The 16,692-nt window shown below is 46.6% G+C and overlaps 4 protein-coding genes across 4 annotated transcripts; 3 read left to right on the top strand and 1 right to left on the bottom strand.

The window, feature by feature from the left end:
* Nucleotides 1-2,098: 2,098 nt before the first annotated feature.
* GL218_03268 (uncharacterized protein) lies at nucleotides 2,099-3,700 on the top strand (the record flags this gene model as incomplete). The annotated part of the gene is made up of 3 exons (XM_033579819.1): nucleotides 2,099-2,518; nucleotides 2,572-3,039; nucleotides 3,098-3,700. The coding sequence occupies 3 exons, from the start codon at nucleotides 2,099-2,101 to the stop codon at nucleotides 3,698-3,700; spliced, it is 1,491 nt and encodes a 496-aa protein (XP_033436597.1).
* A 2,655-nt stretch (nucleotides 3,701-6,355) lies between these two features.
* GL218_03269 (Uridylate kinase) lies at nucleotides 6,356-7,021 on the top strand (the record flags this gene model as incomplete). Its single annotated transcript, XM_033579820.1, has 1 exon — nucleotides 6,356-7,021. One exon carries the CDS (start codon nucleotides 6,356-6,358, stop codon nucleotides 7,019-7,021), a length of 666 nt encoding a protein of 221 aa, XP_033436596.1.
* Nucleotides 7,022-7,725: 704 nt separating this feature from the next.
* On the bottom strand, nucleotides 7,726-9,611 carry GL218_03270 (Eukaryotic translation initiation factor 3 subunit M; the record flags this gene model as incomplete). The annotated part of the gene is made up of 2 exons (XM_033579821.1): nucleotides 7,726-8,494; nucleotides 8,554-9,611. The coding sequence occupies 2 exons, from the start codon at nucleotides 9,609-9,611 to the stop codon at nucleotides 7,726-7,728; spliced, it is 1,827 nt and encodes a 608-aa protein (XP_033437413.1).
* A 2,921-nt stretch (nucleotides 9,612-12,532) lies between these two features.
* GL218_03271 (uncharacterized protein) lies at nucleotides 12,533-15,198 on the top strand (the record flags this gene model as incomplete). The annotated part of the gene is made up of 3 exons (XM_033579822.1): nucleotides 12,533-12,723; nucleotides 12,884-13,288; nucleotides 13,656-15,198. The coding sequence occupies 3 exons, from the start codon at nucleotides 12,533-12,535 to the stop codon at nucleotides 15,196-15,198; spliced, it is 2,139 nt and encodes a 712-aa protein (XP_033437124.1).
* Nucleotides 15,199-16,692: the final 1,494 nt, after the last annotated feature.

Below are 16,692 nucleotides of genomic sequence, written 5' to 3' on the forward strand. Positions count from 1 at the left end.
CTAGAGAGATCGTTATAAGCCTCCAACATGTTACTATGTTAGCACTAAGGCAACTAACAACCAAGATTCAAACTACAGTCTGCAGGAATATATTCATATATGCAGCCCTACCATGATTTCTTGTCTGATGTAAGTTACATAGCGTCATTGAATTCTATTCTAGCATCCAGAGCAACATTAGGGGCATATTAATGAAATCATCCTCGTTCGCTCGCGTGAGCTAGTATAGCATCTAGACCGTTGACGTGTGGTTTAATAGCATTGATATAGCAAAATTACTGCTTTTGAGGCGATATCACCCACACGACAGTGCGCCGCCTTATTGGCCATGAGAGCAAAAGCGCTAAAAATAGCCTTCAATATCCTTGGCAGCACAACGGCCTTATTTTGTTTAATAAATTATCAAATAAGAGCTATGCTAGTCCAGTAGCACGATGGCATGCAGATTCGTCAGAAATTGGCCTCCATTCCCGCCTGTCCGTGCAACCGATCATGGTAAAGGATCCGGGAGGGGGGACAGGTTTTTTTGGTGCTTGGGTTACATTTTAGCACGACAATCACCTTGCCGATTATGTATTTTCCTCAAATTGGCCGAATCCGCAGTCGAGTCATTATTCTCTATGCTAAAAAAGGGAACATATGATCGGCTATTCGTTGCATCTACATAGCCGGCGGACTTCAGAATTCTCAGGAGCTCTTATAGACATTTGCGCTTCGTCTTACGATTAAGGTCTGAGCTGTTATGGTCCGGAATCCTTCTCATTGCATCCCCATTACATATCTGCGGTGACAAAAGTGAGCGCGAGAGTAATAAGCAATAGGGACTCAATAGGGACTCGGGCTCAAAGTCCGAACGGGGCCGGTTGTTTCCTGTTGTTCAATATGGTGGGTAAGAGTTTACCGCCCAGGCACAACCTGATCCCATGCATAGTGTCGTGCGGTATCACGTCTCTTCAGCTTCTAATTGGCTATACCTTCAACCTTGTATCTGGGCACGGGTCTTGTCAGGGATGCTATCTGCCTATCAAATCGGTAGATCGTCGACTGGGGTCAATGAAAGCGCCTAGGAAGATTCGCGCCGGCTAGTCCCACGCATCCAACCACATCTCATTCTCCCCGTCTTTTGCGCTCGACTGGGTAAGGGACCCCTGGTATTAGCAAATCTTTTCTTCAACCTCATTCGTAGTGCGCATTTTGGTATGTCGAGTGCATCCAATTACGGTCCAGGTCTGCACCCAAGAGACTGTTGCTCGCAAAGAGGGATTGCCTAGTCTAATAGTACTGCAAGTAAATGATGTACATGGACATGTGGTTAACCATGGGTCAATGTATCTCTTTGGTGATAAATGTAGGTGCGAGAGACTTATTCCATACCTGTATAGCCGTGGTAGCGAGAGTATTGTCGGCTCTAGATACCATAGTATCATTTCCCCAGCATAGGATCAACAATTCCCTCTTCTCACTCATATACTGAGCTTTTTTCTCGGTATACCTCTTTACCCCCTTCGTTTCGTTTTTACCCAAACGCTCTCCCATCCGTATGAGAAAGTCGGTAATCAGAAGCCTGTGACTTGCCCCGTTAGATTCTAAATCAACGTTGACACGTTGATCTAGTAATTCCGATACAACCCAGCAAGTGCTCAGCGGTAGACTACGGCCTGCGGGCGTCTATTTTCATAATCGTACAACTTGGATATTGGTGTTCACTCTAGCCACCCTATCAGAGACTTGCATTCAGTCTATTCCTACCCCCCGGTCCATCGTGAGCGATTCCATTGCATTTTATGTAGCCCCATCGACTAACTGTCCCATGCAGAATATTCCCAGAAAAGGTCGAATGAGGTGACAACATATCGCAGCGGCGCCTACTCAAAACCACCCACCTTCCCAGCTATCCAACTCTGAAATACTTTTCCTTCGATAGCTGGTCTCTTCCAATTCATTCTCGTATTAATCCATTCCTCTCTTTAAGCCACATACAATCTGGTCTTATTCCTAAGGGTATCGCGAGCATATAGTAGCCTGTACACATAGACTGAGTCTTGTTCTTTTTTTTTCATTTCACTTTTCTTCCTCATCATACACACACTATAGTCCAATGGCGCCGCAAGACGAAAGAAGGCGGCCTTCCGCCCTTAAGCTGGCTCCCTCGCGATCTTCTTCTACTGGCTCCACATCTACCACATCGTCACTGGGAAAACCACCAAGGACACCAAGATTCGCGGAAGCTACCACAGTATACTCACCGGTAGAGCAACCAGATACGCCGTTTGGAAGAGACGATAGATCACATGTAGCCCACGCTCAACCGGCTGATGTTGGATTTGGATATATTGGAGACGAGTCAAGCCACGTAATAAATATGCCGATGACACCAAAGTCGCCCTTGAAGAGTGCCATGAGGGTACCAGGTACCCCAGGGAGGAAATTCGAGAACCCCTTAAGTCCGACATTCATGGAAGAGGAGATGTTAGAAAAGCGGGAGAAGGACACCGAGAAGGAGCAAGTACGAGACTTGGTAGGTTAAATCGCGATCGAGCGTGTAAGAATATAGACTAACATCCAGTGTAGGGTCTCAAGACGAAAGTACGGATGGCCAAGTTCGCACTCCGAGGTGTCAGCTTCAGCTGCAGTACCATTATCCTAGCTATGCTTTCTTCATCCTTTGCTATCTTCCACGCGACCAAGAGTCTACCAGCACAGAACGGCCTACCTCCATGGGCGACAGGCACGAGCACGTGGCCGCAAATACTCGTATTAGCAGTCTCTTGTACTAATCTCCTCATCTGCATCCTCATCTTCATCGGGTACTGCCGAGGTGGTCACCACCGCGCGGAGAAAGTTGGTGTATACTACACATTGTTCGCAGTTGGCTGGTTCATCGTTTCCGTGATTCTATGGGCTGCCGCTGCAGGTGTCTTACAATTCACGAGGAATAACAGCGACAACAAGGACCTGTGGGGATGGGCATGTGTCCAGAACCACCGTTCCGACCTCTTCTCGCAAAAGGTTGACTACGAACTTGTTTGCAGACTTCAGGTGAGTGCCTATATAAACTTATCCAATTACTTGATCATATATCTAATAATCTCCTTAGAACTGGGCCCTGATCTGCATCATCATCGAGATCGTAATTGACGTTCTTACTATCATCCTCTACAGCGTCGTCTTCTACCGATACTACACCAAGCGACGTCTAGCCAAGTCGATGGACCTGCGAGACCGCGCTCGATCCGACCTATACCTAGCCCAGCTCCGATCGCAATCAGCCCCCAACACCCCAGGCTTCGGCCCCAAGTCTCCATCGTTCTCGCAGTACGCTATGTCGCCGCGCTTCCCTCCTTCGGCTTACAAGTCTCTTGGGGATATCTCGGAAGGACCCGCGTTCACGCCCGGAGCGCAGATCGCCGAGCCACAATCCACCTTCGCGAGCCAACCCAAGAGTGCCGAGAAGCCGTTCAAGCTGCAGGCTCCTCCTACCAAGGCCCCCTCCGCCACCCCCAAGATGAGCCAGGGTGCATTCCGAACACCTACAACACCCACCGCACCTGGACCCAGCTTCAGCTCCAATTTCAACGAGCACGGCCCAGTTGCACCTGGCGAGGTACAGTACGATGCCGTACCTATCCCCGGGGCGTACAACGACGCCGTTGTCAAGAGCCCGCCGCCAGCACAGACGAGTTTCAGCCACCCGCGGTAAACGTGTGTGATACGGGAAGGAAAATAAAAAATAAGAATAAAAATAAAAATAAAACGAACTGAACTATTATTTGGATATACTTAATTTCTTTTGTTCAGCTGAGCTGGAAACGGGTCACATCGATCCAAGTTTGGATTCCCTCTACCTATTACTATCACGCGCTATGTTCTATGTTCTATCATGCAGGAACGTAGGAAAACCGACGAATCAAACTGGCCCAACGACGAGGCGGCGTCCTCGAGGTGATATGATTGGGGAGAGGGTGTGGGTTGTGGGTTGTGTATGAATTTTGGATACCGGCGAACTTGGAATATACCTCGGGGATGGAACAAGCAACTTTTACATATATCATAATTACTGCTACAATGTGCATAGCCCTTATTTTTTTTTTCTTGAACAATGAGATATCAGTTCAACAAACTACTTCCTCTCAAATTGCTTCATTTTCGGTGAGATGTCTATAATAGTACTCATTAATGAATGACACTTTGGGGTATGCATAAATAGACCCCTATACATCAGATACTTAGCAGGTAGGCTCTCATGATAGGTCGTAGCAATGAGACCCTCTTCGTGGCTATGTAGGTACTATGGACGCACAACATTCTGCAACAAGCAAGGGTTACTTATTGCAGAGCCGCAGGGCTACACACCCGGGACTAGTAGGAGTACGGAGAGAGCTCTCCCGGAAGGCGCAGTTAGCTCGGAGTGAGAACAACAAGCGACGAGTAGTAGTGTTCTGGGTCTTGGGTTTATCAATCGGGTTGGATTCTCCGAGTACTTAGTTGTTGATATTGGAATTACGATAATTTTAGATTTAGTAAACCTCGTACCGGTAGATGATCATCTTCTTTCCTGGGATTGTAAATAAGCAATATATAGATCTATACTCATAATGGCGGTGGCTATGTAATGTCAGTGACTTGAACTTGAACTCTTTGTATTTCCATCCAAGTGCTGCCAGCTGCCTGCCAGCCGCATACTACCATCAGTTCATGGTGGGCCGTTTCTAAAAGCTTCTCCAAGCTCAAGCCTCCAGCCGTATGATATAGTACCTATCATCAAATCTTGCTCTGCCCTACCAACCTACAAGTCACACAGCGTACCCATCACCACCGTCCGTGGGCGCATACCGAAATCTCAAGCGCAGCAAGGCTGTGGGTCAATTAATATTCAGCAAATCTTCGCATACGAAAAAAAAAAAAGGAGACGGCCCCCAAATTGCGGCCTACAGGTATCTATCCAATGGCGGGTGCTACGGCGTGTGCGCGGCGGCTACTGGTGCGGCCCGCGTCGCCCTTCCGGTTTCGAACGTACAGCACGCAGCCCCCAAGAGGCTCGAATAACACGGTCAAGTTCTGGCCGTTCATTGCTATCATCGGCCTTGGGACCGCGGGGTATGTTATGTTGGTAAGGGCTAAGGCTGCGAGCAGGTGAGTTTTGCTTTTCATGTTGTGTGGTTAGTTACCTAGGTAGGGTGTTATATTGACAGGTCATGTATAGGAATGCGCCGGTAAGGAGGTTGCAATAGTGGCGCCTTTATTGGATATATTCGGCAAAGACTATGTTAAAGTGATATATCATATGTATATTATATGTATGATTACCTATTGATTAGGTGTGGATGGGTTTCCAGTCTGTCAACGTACAATCATTACGCCTCTATGACTTAACGCCTGGCTTCTCTGCTCACTGAATAATAATACTTTCGTTTGAGAGTAAGTGAAAGAACTCGGTCGTATAAGATTTATAGAGCAGGGAAATAAGAAATATCATGCCTAGCGGAAGCTTCTTCGATAATTACTTTGATATGTATAAGTTGAACCCGTCTTCGCCTACTTATTATAACTGACTACTTATTGTAACGGAGTATATGGCTTATTAGCTAATCATCTGTAAGAGAAGCTATGTTGTTAGAATTGACAAATATCGAAGAAACCTTCGGAGGTGACAAAATATAAGAAATTTATTGAAAAGCAATACTACATAACCTAGCCGTCTACCGTACATGTGCCTATCTAATCCGATCTAATAAGCCTGAACTAGGTACCTATTGAGAAATTATTATATAGTAACTAGCCTAAAAGCCTAGGTCTAAGCTAATTTATTCTTCCATCTCTCAATCCTATAAGTAATTCTTAAAAATCCGTCATTGAAAGTGACTTGGATAACCCCGTTACTTAGGTAAAGTGTACTATAGAGTTGACCTGACTTATAAGATTCAACAGCCATCCGTCAAACGAGTAATAACGGCTTGGCGAAGTTTACTTTAATCGAGGTTACAATCGATAACGGGTGCAAATAAGGAGGGGCTCGCATGAACTTATCATGTGTAACCCTGTCCCGCCCATCTAACCAATAGATGAATAGGTACCCAAGTATCAAAATGCGGGACATATCAAGAAATTAAGCCTGTACCACTCATCCATTCATGAGATTCCCACTATGCCAACATAGCATAGCTTCACCCTGTAAAACAACCCCCCCCTTTTTTTCTTCTTCTTACTTTCTTCCCTCTTCCTCCTTCTCCTATTTCTTCATTCGTTCCTCCCTAGAACCAGACCGACCTATCGAATAAATACCGAATAACTACCAATTAGAAAAACAACCAACCAAGAAGAGATAGACAAGACAAGACAAAACAAGCTATTCAAAATGTCCACCATCGACAACCTCAAAGACCGCACCACCCCCGTCTTCTCTCCCGACGACGTCACCGTCATATTCGTCCTCGGCGGCCCCGGCGCCGGCAAAGGCACCCAATGCGAGCGCCTAGTCGCCCAATACGGCTTCGCGCACCTCTCCGCCGGCGACCTGCTCCGCGCCGAGCAGAACCGGCCCGACAGCGAGTTCGGCGACCTGATCCGACACTACATCCGGAACGGGCTGATCGTGCCGATGGAAGTAACAATCGCTTTACTCGAAGCCGCCATGCGGCAAATCCTCGACGAGCAGCCGACTTCCTCCTCCTCCTCCGGCGGCCGCAAGAAGGGTAAATTCCTAATCGACGGGTTCCCGCGCAAGCTCGACCAGGCGATTAAGTTCGAGGAGGCGGTTGTGCCGGCGCGCTTCGTGCTGTTCTACGATTGCCCCGAGGACGAGATGGAGCGCCGCCTGTTGGAGCGCGGCAAGACGTCCGGCCGCGAGGACGACAACGCCGAGTCCATCCGCAAGCGGTTCCGCACGTTTGTCGAGACCAGCATGCCTGTTGTCGACTACTTCGAGAAGCAGGACCGCGTTGTCAAGGTTGACGCTCGTCGGCAGCCGGACCAGGTCTTCGAGACTACCCAGAAGGAACTTGAGAAGCGCCTCCAGATCTGAGTCTGAATCGAGCTATATTTGACTAACTAGAGCTGGCTGTAAAGCTTCGTTTTATTAGTAGGCTCGTGAGCCGCGACGGCGAGGAGGTAGATTTCAAACCGAAGGAAAAGGGGTAGTTATTCCGGATATAGAATTCAGCCTTCTATCCTATCAAGGTTATAATAGAGAGAGAAGAGATACGATTATGAATGATAAAGGACTATGAAGAATTAGGGGACATATAGGTAAATGTAGACACAGCCAAGAGTCTGTCTGGGTTGCATAATCTACGAAGACGAGGAGGGATTTTACATCTATAAGATAGAAAGAAGCACAAGCAAGAAATATTTTAATGAACTCTTGCGATTAAAATGCGATGCGCAACGCATTCCCAGGCAACTTTTCTGTATCCTCTAAATACAACTCGTGAAGTAACGCGGAGGGGGCCAATCCTCATAATCTATACTTGGGGCCCAGTGACATTCCACTCCTGCCTCCTGCAAACCTGGGCCCTCAACATGCAACGTGATGCAACGTAAATCGTAACTGATTGCGACGAGATGAATGCATCGTCACGTAGCCTCCGACCACCGCGTATTAAACCTGGAAATCATTCGCAACCGAATTAAACTCTCGCCCTGCAAATCCGTAAGACGCCATAGACCGTACCTGATGCACACAATCCAAAGACGGAAACGTCGAGAGAAGAGAACATATGCCTTCGTCTAATCCTCCTCCTCAGTTCGATCTCTACGAGGCGCTCGCTCGCTATGATTGCCACCTCCTCGGCGTCCACCGCCACCAGCACCTGACTGATTACCGCCAATAATACCTGTGTTCGCTAGGCGTCGCTCGAGCTCTTCTGCCTCGCGTTTCTTGTGCACATCGGCGTTGGCTTGCTCTCGGCGTAGGTTGGCGATCACATTAGCGATCAGGGTTCGCCAGCCATCGAGGCGGTCGCCGACCTCGCGCCATTGCTTCTCGCCGAATACTCGGTAGAATGTCTGGTGGACCAGGAAGACCTTCTTCTGCTGCGACAACTTTCCTTCGACTAGGCCGGCACGAATTACATCGATCGTCCACATCTCAACCTCCTCGATGGGAATCTGAAGGGCCTTGGCGATGTTCTCGTAAGGGATCTCGCGATTGGGGGTGCTAGCTGCTAAGCTCGCAAAGGTGAGCAGTCGGATCTTGCGATGAAGCTTGTCTCCATCAAGGTGTTCTTTCTCGACGAAGCCTTCATGTTCGTCGTTGAAGTCTTTGTAGTCCTCTAGATCTTTCTCGGCGAAGATTGTGAGCAGTTCGAAGTATAGAGGGTGGGAGTCAGAGAGCGCTTGAATCGCGGGGACGGCAAGAAGGTCTTGAAAGTCGTTGTGGGTAGTAGATAGAAGCGCTGTCTTTAAAGCACGGAGGGCAAATTGCTGGGCCTCCTCTGACTTAACGTCCTCTTCATCAAATGTGTGTAGAGCACTGAGGACATGCTGGTAAGAAGCCCTATCCAAGTTGCAAGATTAGCAATTGATCAAGTAAAACTATGCGGAATTGTAACTCACTCGTCATCGCCTGCATCATGAGCTACTTCCGCCATCTCGAGGAATAGCTTTCGTTGGTCCTCTTCGTCAGTCTCCCACTGCTTAAGCCACTCTTTGATGTTAGGTAGGGCCTTCTTAAGATTGTCGTACATGCTATTCAGCTTGATGAATCGTAGAATTGCCATGAGAACATTGAAGCGCAACTCGTAATTGTGCTCGTTCTCTTGCTGGAGCAGATTGAAGATGGTGGTGAGTGCCTGGAGAGCAAGTGCAGGGCCGTGAACTGGCGAAGAGGTGACGGGCTTCATGAGATTGTCGCAAACTCGAGGGAGGAACATGCCGACATGATCAGATTGCAAAACTAGGTAGATAAGTAGGTTGTAGTTGGCAGTAAACTCTCTCTCAGGAACTGAGTGCAGGGAAGTAGATGCGATGATGAGCTTCTTGAGCACCTCATCTTGTTGATCCTTGTCATCCTTCTCAATAATAGACTTAACGTCGTCGCCAACGTTGAGATGGTTAGCCAAGTCCTGAGCTAGCTCCGCAAAATTGCCGTCGACGAAAGCATACTGCTGACGCGTTTCCTGCTGCTCCTCTTGAGCGGCCATGTTGCACTCGGAAATATCGTCAGAAGAGTCTTCAAGCAGTTCCTTAGGTTCTCCCTCGATTACGCGCTCAGCAATTAGCTCTTCGAGTCGGTGGGTTACGTAGTTGAGTAACGCTTGAGTGAGATCGACTTCCTTATATTCGTCACTGTCGTCGCCAGATTTTCCCTCTTCCTTAGGTTCTTCGTAACCACCAATAAAATCGTCACCCGGATCGGTGCTAGAATTATGGCTTGGATCGTCTTTGGGTTTGGGGGGGAAAAGTGGTGAGGTCGATGTAGAAGAAATGGCTTGGCTAGGGATAGAGAAGTGTTGGATTGGCCTGTGGTTCTTTTTCTTGGAGGGCGCACGTCGTCGACCACAGCGTGTTCCAGCAAAAAGTTCTTCTTCGGAGTCGTCGTCGCGAAATGCAAGCTGAAAATGTAAATTTGCTGGTGCCGAAATGGCGGGGTTATTATTCTTAGGGGCCCACATCCTTAAGAAATTGGTGGTACGTAGCAGATTTGTGTATTGTTTAGCCGAAGATTATCCGGTGCTAAGCAGGAATGTTTTTCCGGTCTGCAAGCCGGACATGATCAAGTGGGGCCGAGAATTAGTGGGGTCAGGGCGGGAGCACCCGGACAAGGTTCGGAGTTATGGCGGGTGCGCGCAAATAAGCTTCGGACCGTTGTGGCAGGTGCAGGTCTCGGATAAACTTTAAATTGCTATGGCAAGTGCACTCGGATAAACTTTAAGCCATTGTTTGTACAGCTTTCCAACCTTTGATGGAAAATGATTTTTCCACTCAAGCATCCATGCACGTGACTAGTATGCACATGATTAGATCTAAACAATTTAAATTTATGGTAAGATTAACCCACATCTCTAGTACTTAGGTACATTATCTAAATTTGCTCTAATGGTTACCAAAACCACATATCCTTTGCCTCTAAACTTGATATTAATGTACTTTAAAGGCTTAATCAAAATTATCTTAACATACAAGAATATTGTAAGCCTATTAAGTCTATTTAGCTACTTAAGTGTTTATCAAAGTCATTATATAACTATACGAGTGTTGTTGACTTCTATCAACTAGTTGTGTTACTACCTAGGTAATAGACATGCAACTTAATAACTACCTAACCTAGGTAACTAGTCGAAACATTCAAGTTAAACACTTTTAAGTTTTATTAGATTTTGTTTAGAGATCATTTAGTTACTTAACTTATAATGGTGATAGATAAGATCGCGCGCTGCCTGTCGCTGTCATTCTTTAAGTGTCACCACAAGTCTGAGTGTGACACCAATAAAATCCGAAGTAGATATTAGTACTAAGCTTAGGTGATGACTAACCTTATATATAGATATATATACCATTTCTTGTGTGGGATGAAAATATGTAGTACTAGGCTTAATTCCGTGTTTGTCATAATAGAGCAAGATGTTAAATGTAACCAAGAAAGTATTCCTATCAGTTAATATCTTTGAGTACAAATGCTACGCCAAGTCACTTACAGATGATATCTTACCTTATACGGGTTATATAATTTTTAACATTTAGATGTATATAGGCTTGGAGCTTTTGCTACTAAATGGCTCTTGAGATTACTGTCTACCTAACTACCTAACCTAGGTATGTAGACTTGGATAGACTGTTTAACTAGTCTAAAGTAGCAAACCAGAAGCCAGTTACCAGTGTCGGAAATAGATGATATACCAACCTTAGCGCTTGTATGACTTTAACTCGCACAACCCTAATAAACACCGAACGTTACACGTTGAGATTGGTCTGCGTTATGTTTTAGTGTAGAAAAGCATAACATACATGTAAATAGTAAATGTATCGTGACGTGCTGTTACGCGGCGGATTGACATCTAACGTTATTTGAATGATTGGCTCTATGAATCAGCTAGCCATTATCCCACTTTCCCAATTGAGACAGTCAAGTTCCCTTTTGCGAACCCCTGGACGTACCTAACCTAGGCCTGTAAGGCAGTCTACGGTGAAACGGATCTTCACGAGGTCCAAGTTCTTTAGCTTCGAGGGCCATTCAATTACATATTCAAGGTTGGTCCCTGGACCGAAGCTGTACGCAACATATGATTCATCGAAGATTCGAAGGTTCTCAAGGATTTTAAAACATGGATAAGATTACCTGGTTTACAGAGTAAATATTATTAGCTTCTTGTCTCAAAACCTACATAGTAAGGACCAAAGACAAATACGTCGATACTGTGGAATATGCTCATTTCGTGATGCATTACCGGCATTGGTATTTATCAACACTTTAAAAGGCGGTCGCAAACCGGATCTTTAAGCCATTCACGTCGGAAATCTAAATTAGGCTTGGATTATGCATATGGAATGGCCAAAAGCGGGAGAAGGATTATCATTAAGCTGACAGAAAGGTGGCTCTTTGAGATGTGATGACGAGAGCTACATGTATGTAATATTAATATTAAAGGACCTGGCATGATAACGCCAACATACAATACCGACTTTAACCCCTCTCCTATTTTTTGACTAGATTATTTTCTGACATGACAAATATTTGCTTTTGAAATAGATGTTGTTCATATAAATATATAAATATATATATACAATATATTACGACAAATTAGAAAAATAATTTACGAGAACGCACGACATTAGCTTACCGATCTTCAGGAACGGGGTTCTTTAGCGTGAGGAGTGTGAGGGCCGAGGCGCGCATCTATTTGACTCTTTGACTCTTTTTACATGAACTGCACGAATCGGGACTTAATCGATAGGTGGAAAAGGACCCCGTCATGCGACCGTTTGGCCCCGACATCCCGAGTCTTGAACAAGTACATCCATACATCCATACAACCATACAACAAGTAGTGGACAACAAGGAAACCAGTACCTGCACCTGCGCCTGCGCCTGTGCCATAATAGGAATTGGCTTGCACTTGCCTACCTACCTAAACTTTCCTAAGTTTCAGCTGAATAATAAATAAAGAGGCGTGATTCTTCAACATTAAGTTTGCCAAGAAAATAACAAATTACGAAGCAATTGACAAACAAATAAATCCAGGACGCAACATCACTGGAGGCCAAAAATACTACCATTTTAGAGAATATTAGAGGGGGACTTCCCGACAACTACATATCAAACCTTGTCTAATGTTTTTTTTGTTCTTCTCTCCTAAAGGCACTTAGAGAAAGCACATAAGAAAAAAATACCAGCCGATTTCTTAAAGCTTGGGAACCATCCAGATTCATGCGCTGTTCCTAATACCACTTCTTCAGAATAGCCAAGATTAATTACTAGTGTGAAGCATCGCACCCCGGCTGGCGATCCGACGCGCCCTAAGCGTTGGTGATACATATAAGAGGCGGCAGCGAAAGAAAGTATTGGTATCCGAGGGAGCCCCGGTGGCAATTCACCATGTTTGACCGTTTACGAAGTTCCTCAAAGGATCAGGGTGCGCCGGCGATGGATAGGAAGAAGCTCGAGGCCTGGCAGAAATCACGCTCTCAAGGCGTAAAAGGAGGAGACGCGCATTACCAGTATTCTATCAAAGGAGGAGCACCTCCGCCCCCGAGGCCGCCGAGAGATCCCGTCTACCCGACCCAACGGTAAGCCTTTATTTTTATTTTCGGTGGTATATTTACAGCTTGAACCTGGTTGGCTTAGCAATGAGGAATGCGGAAACGACAATACATCGGCGGGCGATGACCTCTTGCATGCTGTAATAATCACATGCATTTCCCGGTTCATCTGATCTGTTTGTGTTAGCGAGTTGAAGGATTGGATGAACAAGTTCGGTCGACTCAAGACGAAAAAGGAGCTGAAGAGGATCGTAATCCTCGCACTATACTCGTCAGATTCGTCACACATGTCGCCCTCCTCCTATTTCTACATCGCATTATTTAATCTACGAGATGATATGCTAACGTCACAATACCGCAGTCAGCAAAACCGGCAAAGTCTCAAACCCGCACCCCCCGTACAAGCGCCGAACCAACATCGCAATTCGAACTACCCACGTCCCGCATCCTCCGTCTACTCACAACCTTCGCCGGCCGCCGCTACCTTTGCTGCGCAACAGCTGAGAGTTGAAGTTCCGCCTTATAATCAGCCTTATAATCCGAACGAAGTTTCCCCACCGAGTTCCCCTGACGCCTTTTCACCACAGGACGAGTAAGTGCGATCATTCCCTTTTTCTTAGGCCTATCAGAAGAGAATGGAAACAACTATGTATGAGAAAAATCAAGGAGAAAGGGGGAAGGAGCAAAGAGGAGCGAGTCAGTAGAATGGAAAGATGGACTGGTAGTGACTGTATTTGGCATCATGCCTTATATCACCGTCAACCAGACATATCACCTCTCTAATTCACTGTCCCATGTGTCATAAACTTGGCGCTCTTTTTGGGAGATAATTTTGGAAAGACGTCCTTACTTAAAACGTCAATTGATGCTAAAACCCTTGGATACATCATGAAGATCAAAAGCTTTTTCTGTTCGAGTAGAGACGTGAGGTTTAAGCTAATATCCCTCTTTTGTTTCAGGCCCAATCCAGGCGATGTTTCTCCTATAGACGATATACCAGGCATGTCTCAACTCGCCATAGACCCCCGGGGTCCCGCAAAGAATGAATCTCGCACCAACATTCCAGCAGCCCGTCGCGAGCGTCGGAAGAACTCAGACGCTGCCATGAATGCTCTTCGAGAGGCCAAGTCTCGTGAGAGACTGAAGCAGCAGCGGCCATATGGTCACGATGTTCGCTGGGATCCGAATACCGGGGAACCTACTACAGATACGAAGGGTAGACCATCGCAAGTAAATCCGCAACAGTATGTTCAGGGCCTTGGTGATCGCCCAGGTTCGGTATCTCCGCCACCAGCTAAGCCGACTCACCAAAGCCCCATTTCCTTTGGCGACCGTTTGCGTCGAATACGACAACCCAGCGGTAGCCCTCAACCCGAATCAGCCCCACGGCCGGCATGGCGAGGGGCCAGTGGTCGAACAACTCTCGTTGCACCTGTGAACGACACGGAAGACGTGGCTCCACTACAGTTACCTCGAAAAAGTAGCAAACGAGCCGCCCGGGAGGCTGGTGCTTTAGCTCGTATTGACTCTGTCGATTCTGGAATTACCTCCCAGCCGCAATCGCCTAGTATTGCAGTCACGAATACAAACGCCAATCCGCATATGTATCCGAGCTCGCCCCTTTCAGACGATAATATGGCCAGTAATCCTCAGCAATCTTTGCAAGTCCCATCGAACGACAAAGCAGTTCGGAGGAAGCCAACAGGAGCCCCCGGCCACCAGCCCCAGCAGTCAACTTCCTCATCTGTATACTCCCAACAAGAAATCCACCCGGCCCAGGCACCACTTCCTAACACGTCCCTAGAAGGTTGGACGCAACCGCCCTCTCGCTTCAGTATCACCACATACGCAACATCAAACCAATCAACCCATAGGGAGAGTATAGAAGAGGACACGCCGCCGGTGCCCGCTCCTTCAGAGCCCTCGATCCTTGACCGCAAGCGTCCGGTAGTCTCAGGCTATGATAACAACTCTCCACAAAAAAGCATCCCTGCGGAACCTGTCAAGATTAGTTTAGATTCATACTACGTGATGGGGGCCGGAAGCAATGTCAAAGGCAACAACAACAACAAACCCAACATCAAGAACAAAGCCATCAATAACATTAGCCTCCACGACAACAGCTCGAAACTTTCAATTACATCGACAATGGATAAATCTCTCCCCCCAGCACCACCCGAGACGCAGTCACTAGAAGCTCAGGATCGCGTGGCGCAGCTAGACGCACGGTTACGGGCGCTGGGTAATCGACGTATTAACCTAAACACTGCGATCAAGCAGATGACGGAACTTATGCCAACGGACCACATCCTGGCGAGCGAGGCGGTAGCGCGGCGGCGCGAGGAAGAAAAACGCAAAGTGGAGACGCTGCGACTCGAGCTGGCCGATGTCGAGCGCGAGAGCTATGATCTTGGGCTGAAGTTACACCGCGCCTACAAAAGACTCGATCGCAATGCTGAATACGAGCCGACCACGTTGTGGGTGAGGAGGGTTACGGGGTAGTAGGATCAGAGTTAGGGGATAGAGAAGGGGAGGGGACATAGGTTATTAGGCGGGCGTAAAGGCGATAGTAGCAACGGTGTTGGCAGCGAGATTTATGCCGTTGAAGAAGCACTGGATTGCTCGCCTTCCATAATACGATACCCATAACGAGTTGAGACTTTCCATACTGGAAGTGAAACGAGGATGATAAGTATCCTCGAGTTTTATTTGTTGAGCTTTTTTTTGGTCGTTTGTTTTCCGAAATAGGGGCGGTCTACAGGGATGCCATGCCATACCATGCTATGCTATGCTACGACTACGGTACGACTACGTCACGCTTCGTCTTGTTTTTTTTTTATTCTATTCTTTCGATTTACTTTCGCTAGTGGTTTTCTGTGCTCCCCCTATTATCTAAGGAGAAACAGGACTAGCTGAGAGGAACCATCGAGATACTTATGTACCTATGTAGTAGGCACGAAGGTGGTAGCATGGAGTTGTGCGGCATGTTCATTTATATGGCCTTTTGTTTCTGGTCCCCGCGGGGCGAGGTCAGTGTAGGATAGGTAGAGAGGAGGGGAGGTTAGGGTAGGGTAGGGAAGTGTAATCGTAAATATAAATGCGAATGAGTTTACACATTTAAGTATGCCTTGTAAGCCGATGTAGGTGAAATGTAGTTTGTAGTATGCATGCAAGCAAATCCAACGGGGGAAAGAAAATAAGGGGTTGTACAAACGTTGTGTAAAGAGAGAAGACGTGGTGCGATTTCGCTTGGGTCCTGAAGTAACTTCTCTCTTTCTCTTCTTGCTTGTCTCCTTGCGTATATTAATGTAAGTCTCGTTGTTCTCTTGTCTTTAGATATATGTACGATTACCTTACAACATTACTTAGATGCACTGCACTTAGCTATTCTCTTTCATGATACCGTACCCGTGCAGGATGCATTATGGACATTAGGTAGGTATTAAAGAGAGGCATGTAAGCGTAGAGAAAGAGACTACGCTCTACTCTAGTGAGGAGACAAACGAAGGGTCATTATATAATAGGTGCCTAGGTATGGAATGAAGCAGTTATTGAAATTGTGTATCGTATTTTCAACTAGGTAAGCTCAGTTGCAAATTAAACCTAGCTACCTAAGGGTATACAATTATTACTAGGTACTATAGCCTAGTCCCCTTTGTGCGAATCTGTGCCAAGTACATATTTCTACAACAACTGACGACCAACGAGGGTTATCAGGTAGATACATTAGAACGTCATGTGTGTCCATCCGCCTAGACACTTTTTTTTCCACGCCTGCCTCATCCCCTCATCCCCTCGTACTTTTTCTCTCTCTCTCCCTCCAAAGTGAGGTCGATAAGACCTTCAAGATGACTTAGGTACTCAAACGCAACTCGCAAAAAAAAAAAAAAAAAAGACGTCGCGCCTTGCAAGAAAGCTAGAAAAGCTTGTATGCAATGCAACTGTGGATACAACTCCTCGTACTCGTACAAAATGATCATAATGCAAAACTTTTAG

Source organism: Daldinia childiae, assembly GCF_008694065.1.
Source record: "Daldinia childiae strain JS-1345 chromosome Unknown Scaffold3, whole genome shotgun sequence".
NCBI classification, from domain to species: Eukaryota; Fungi; Ascomycota; class Sordariomycetes; order Xylariales; family Hypoxylaceae; genus Daldinia; species Daldinia childiae.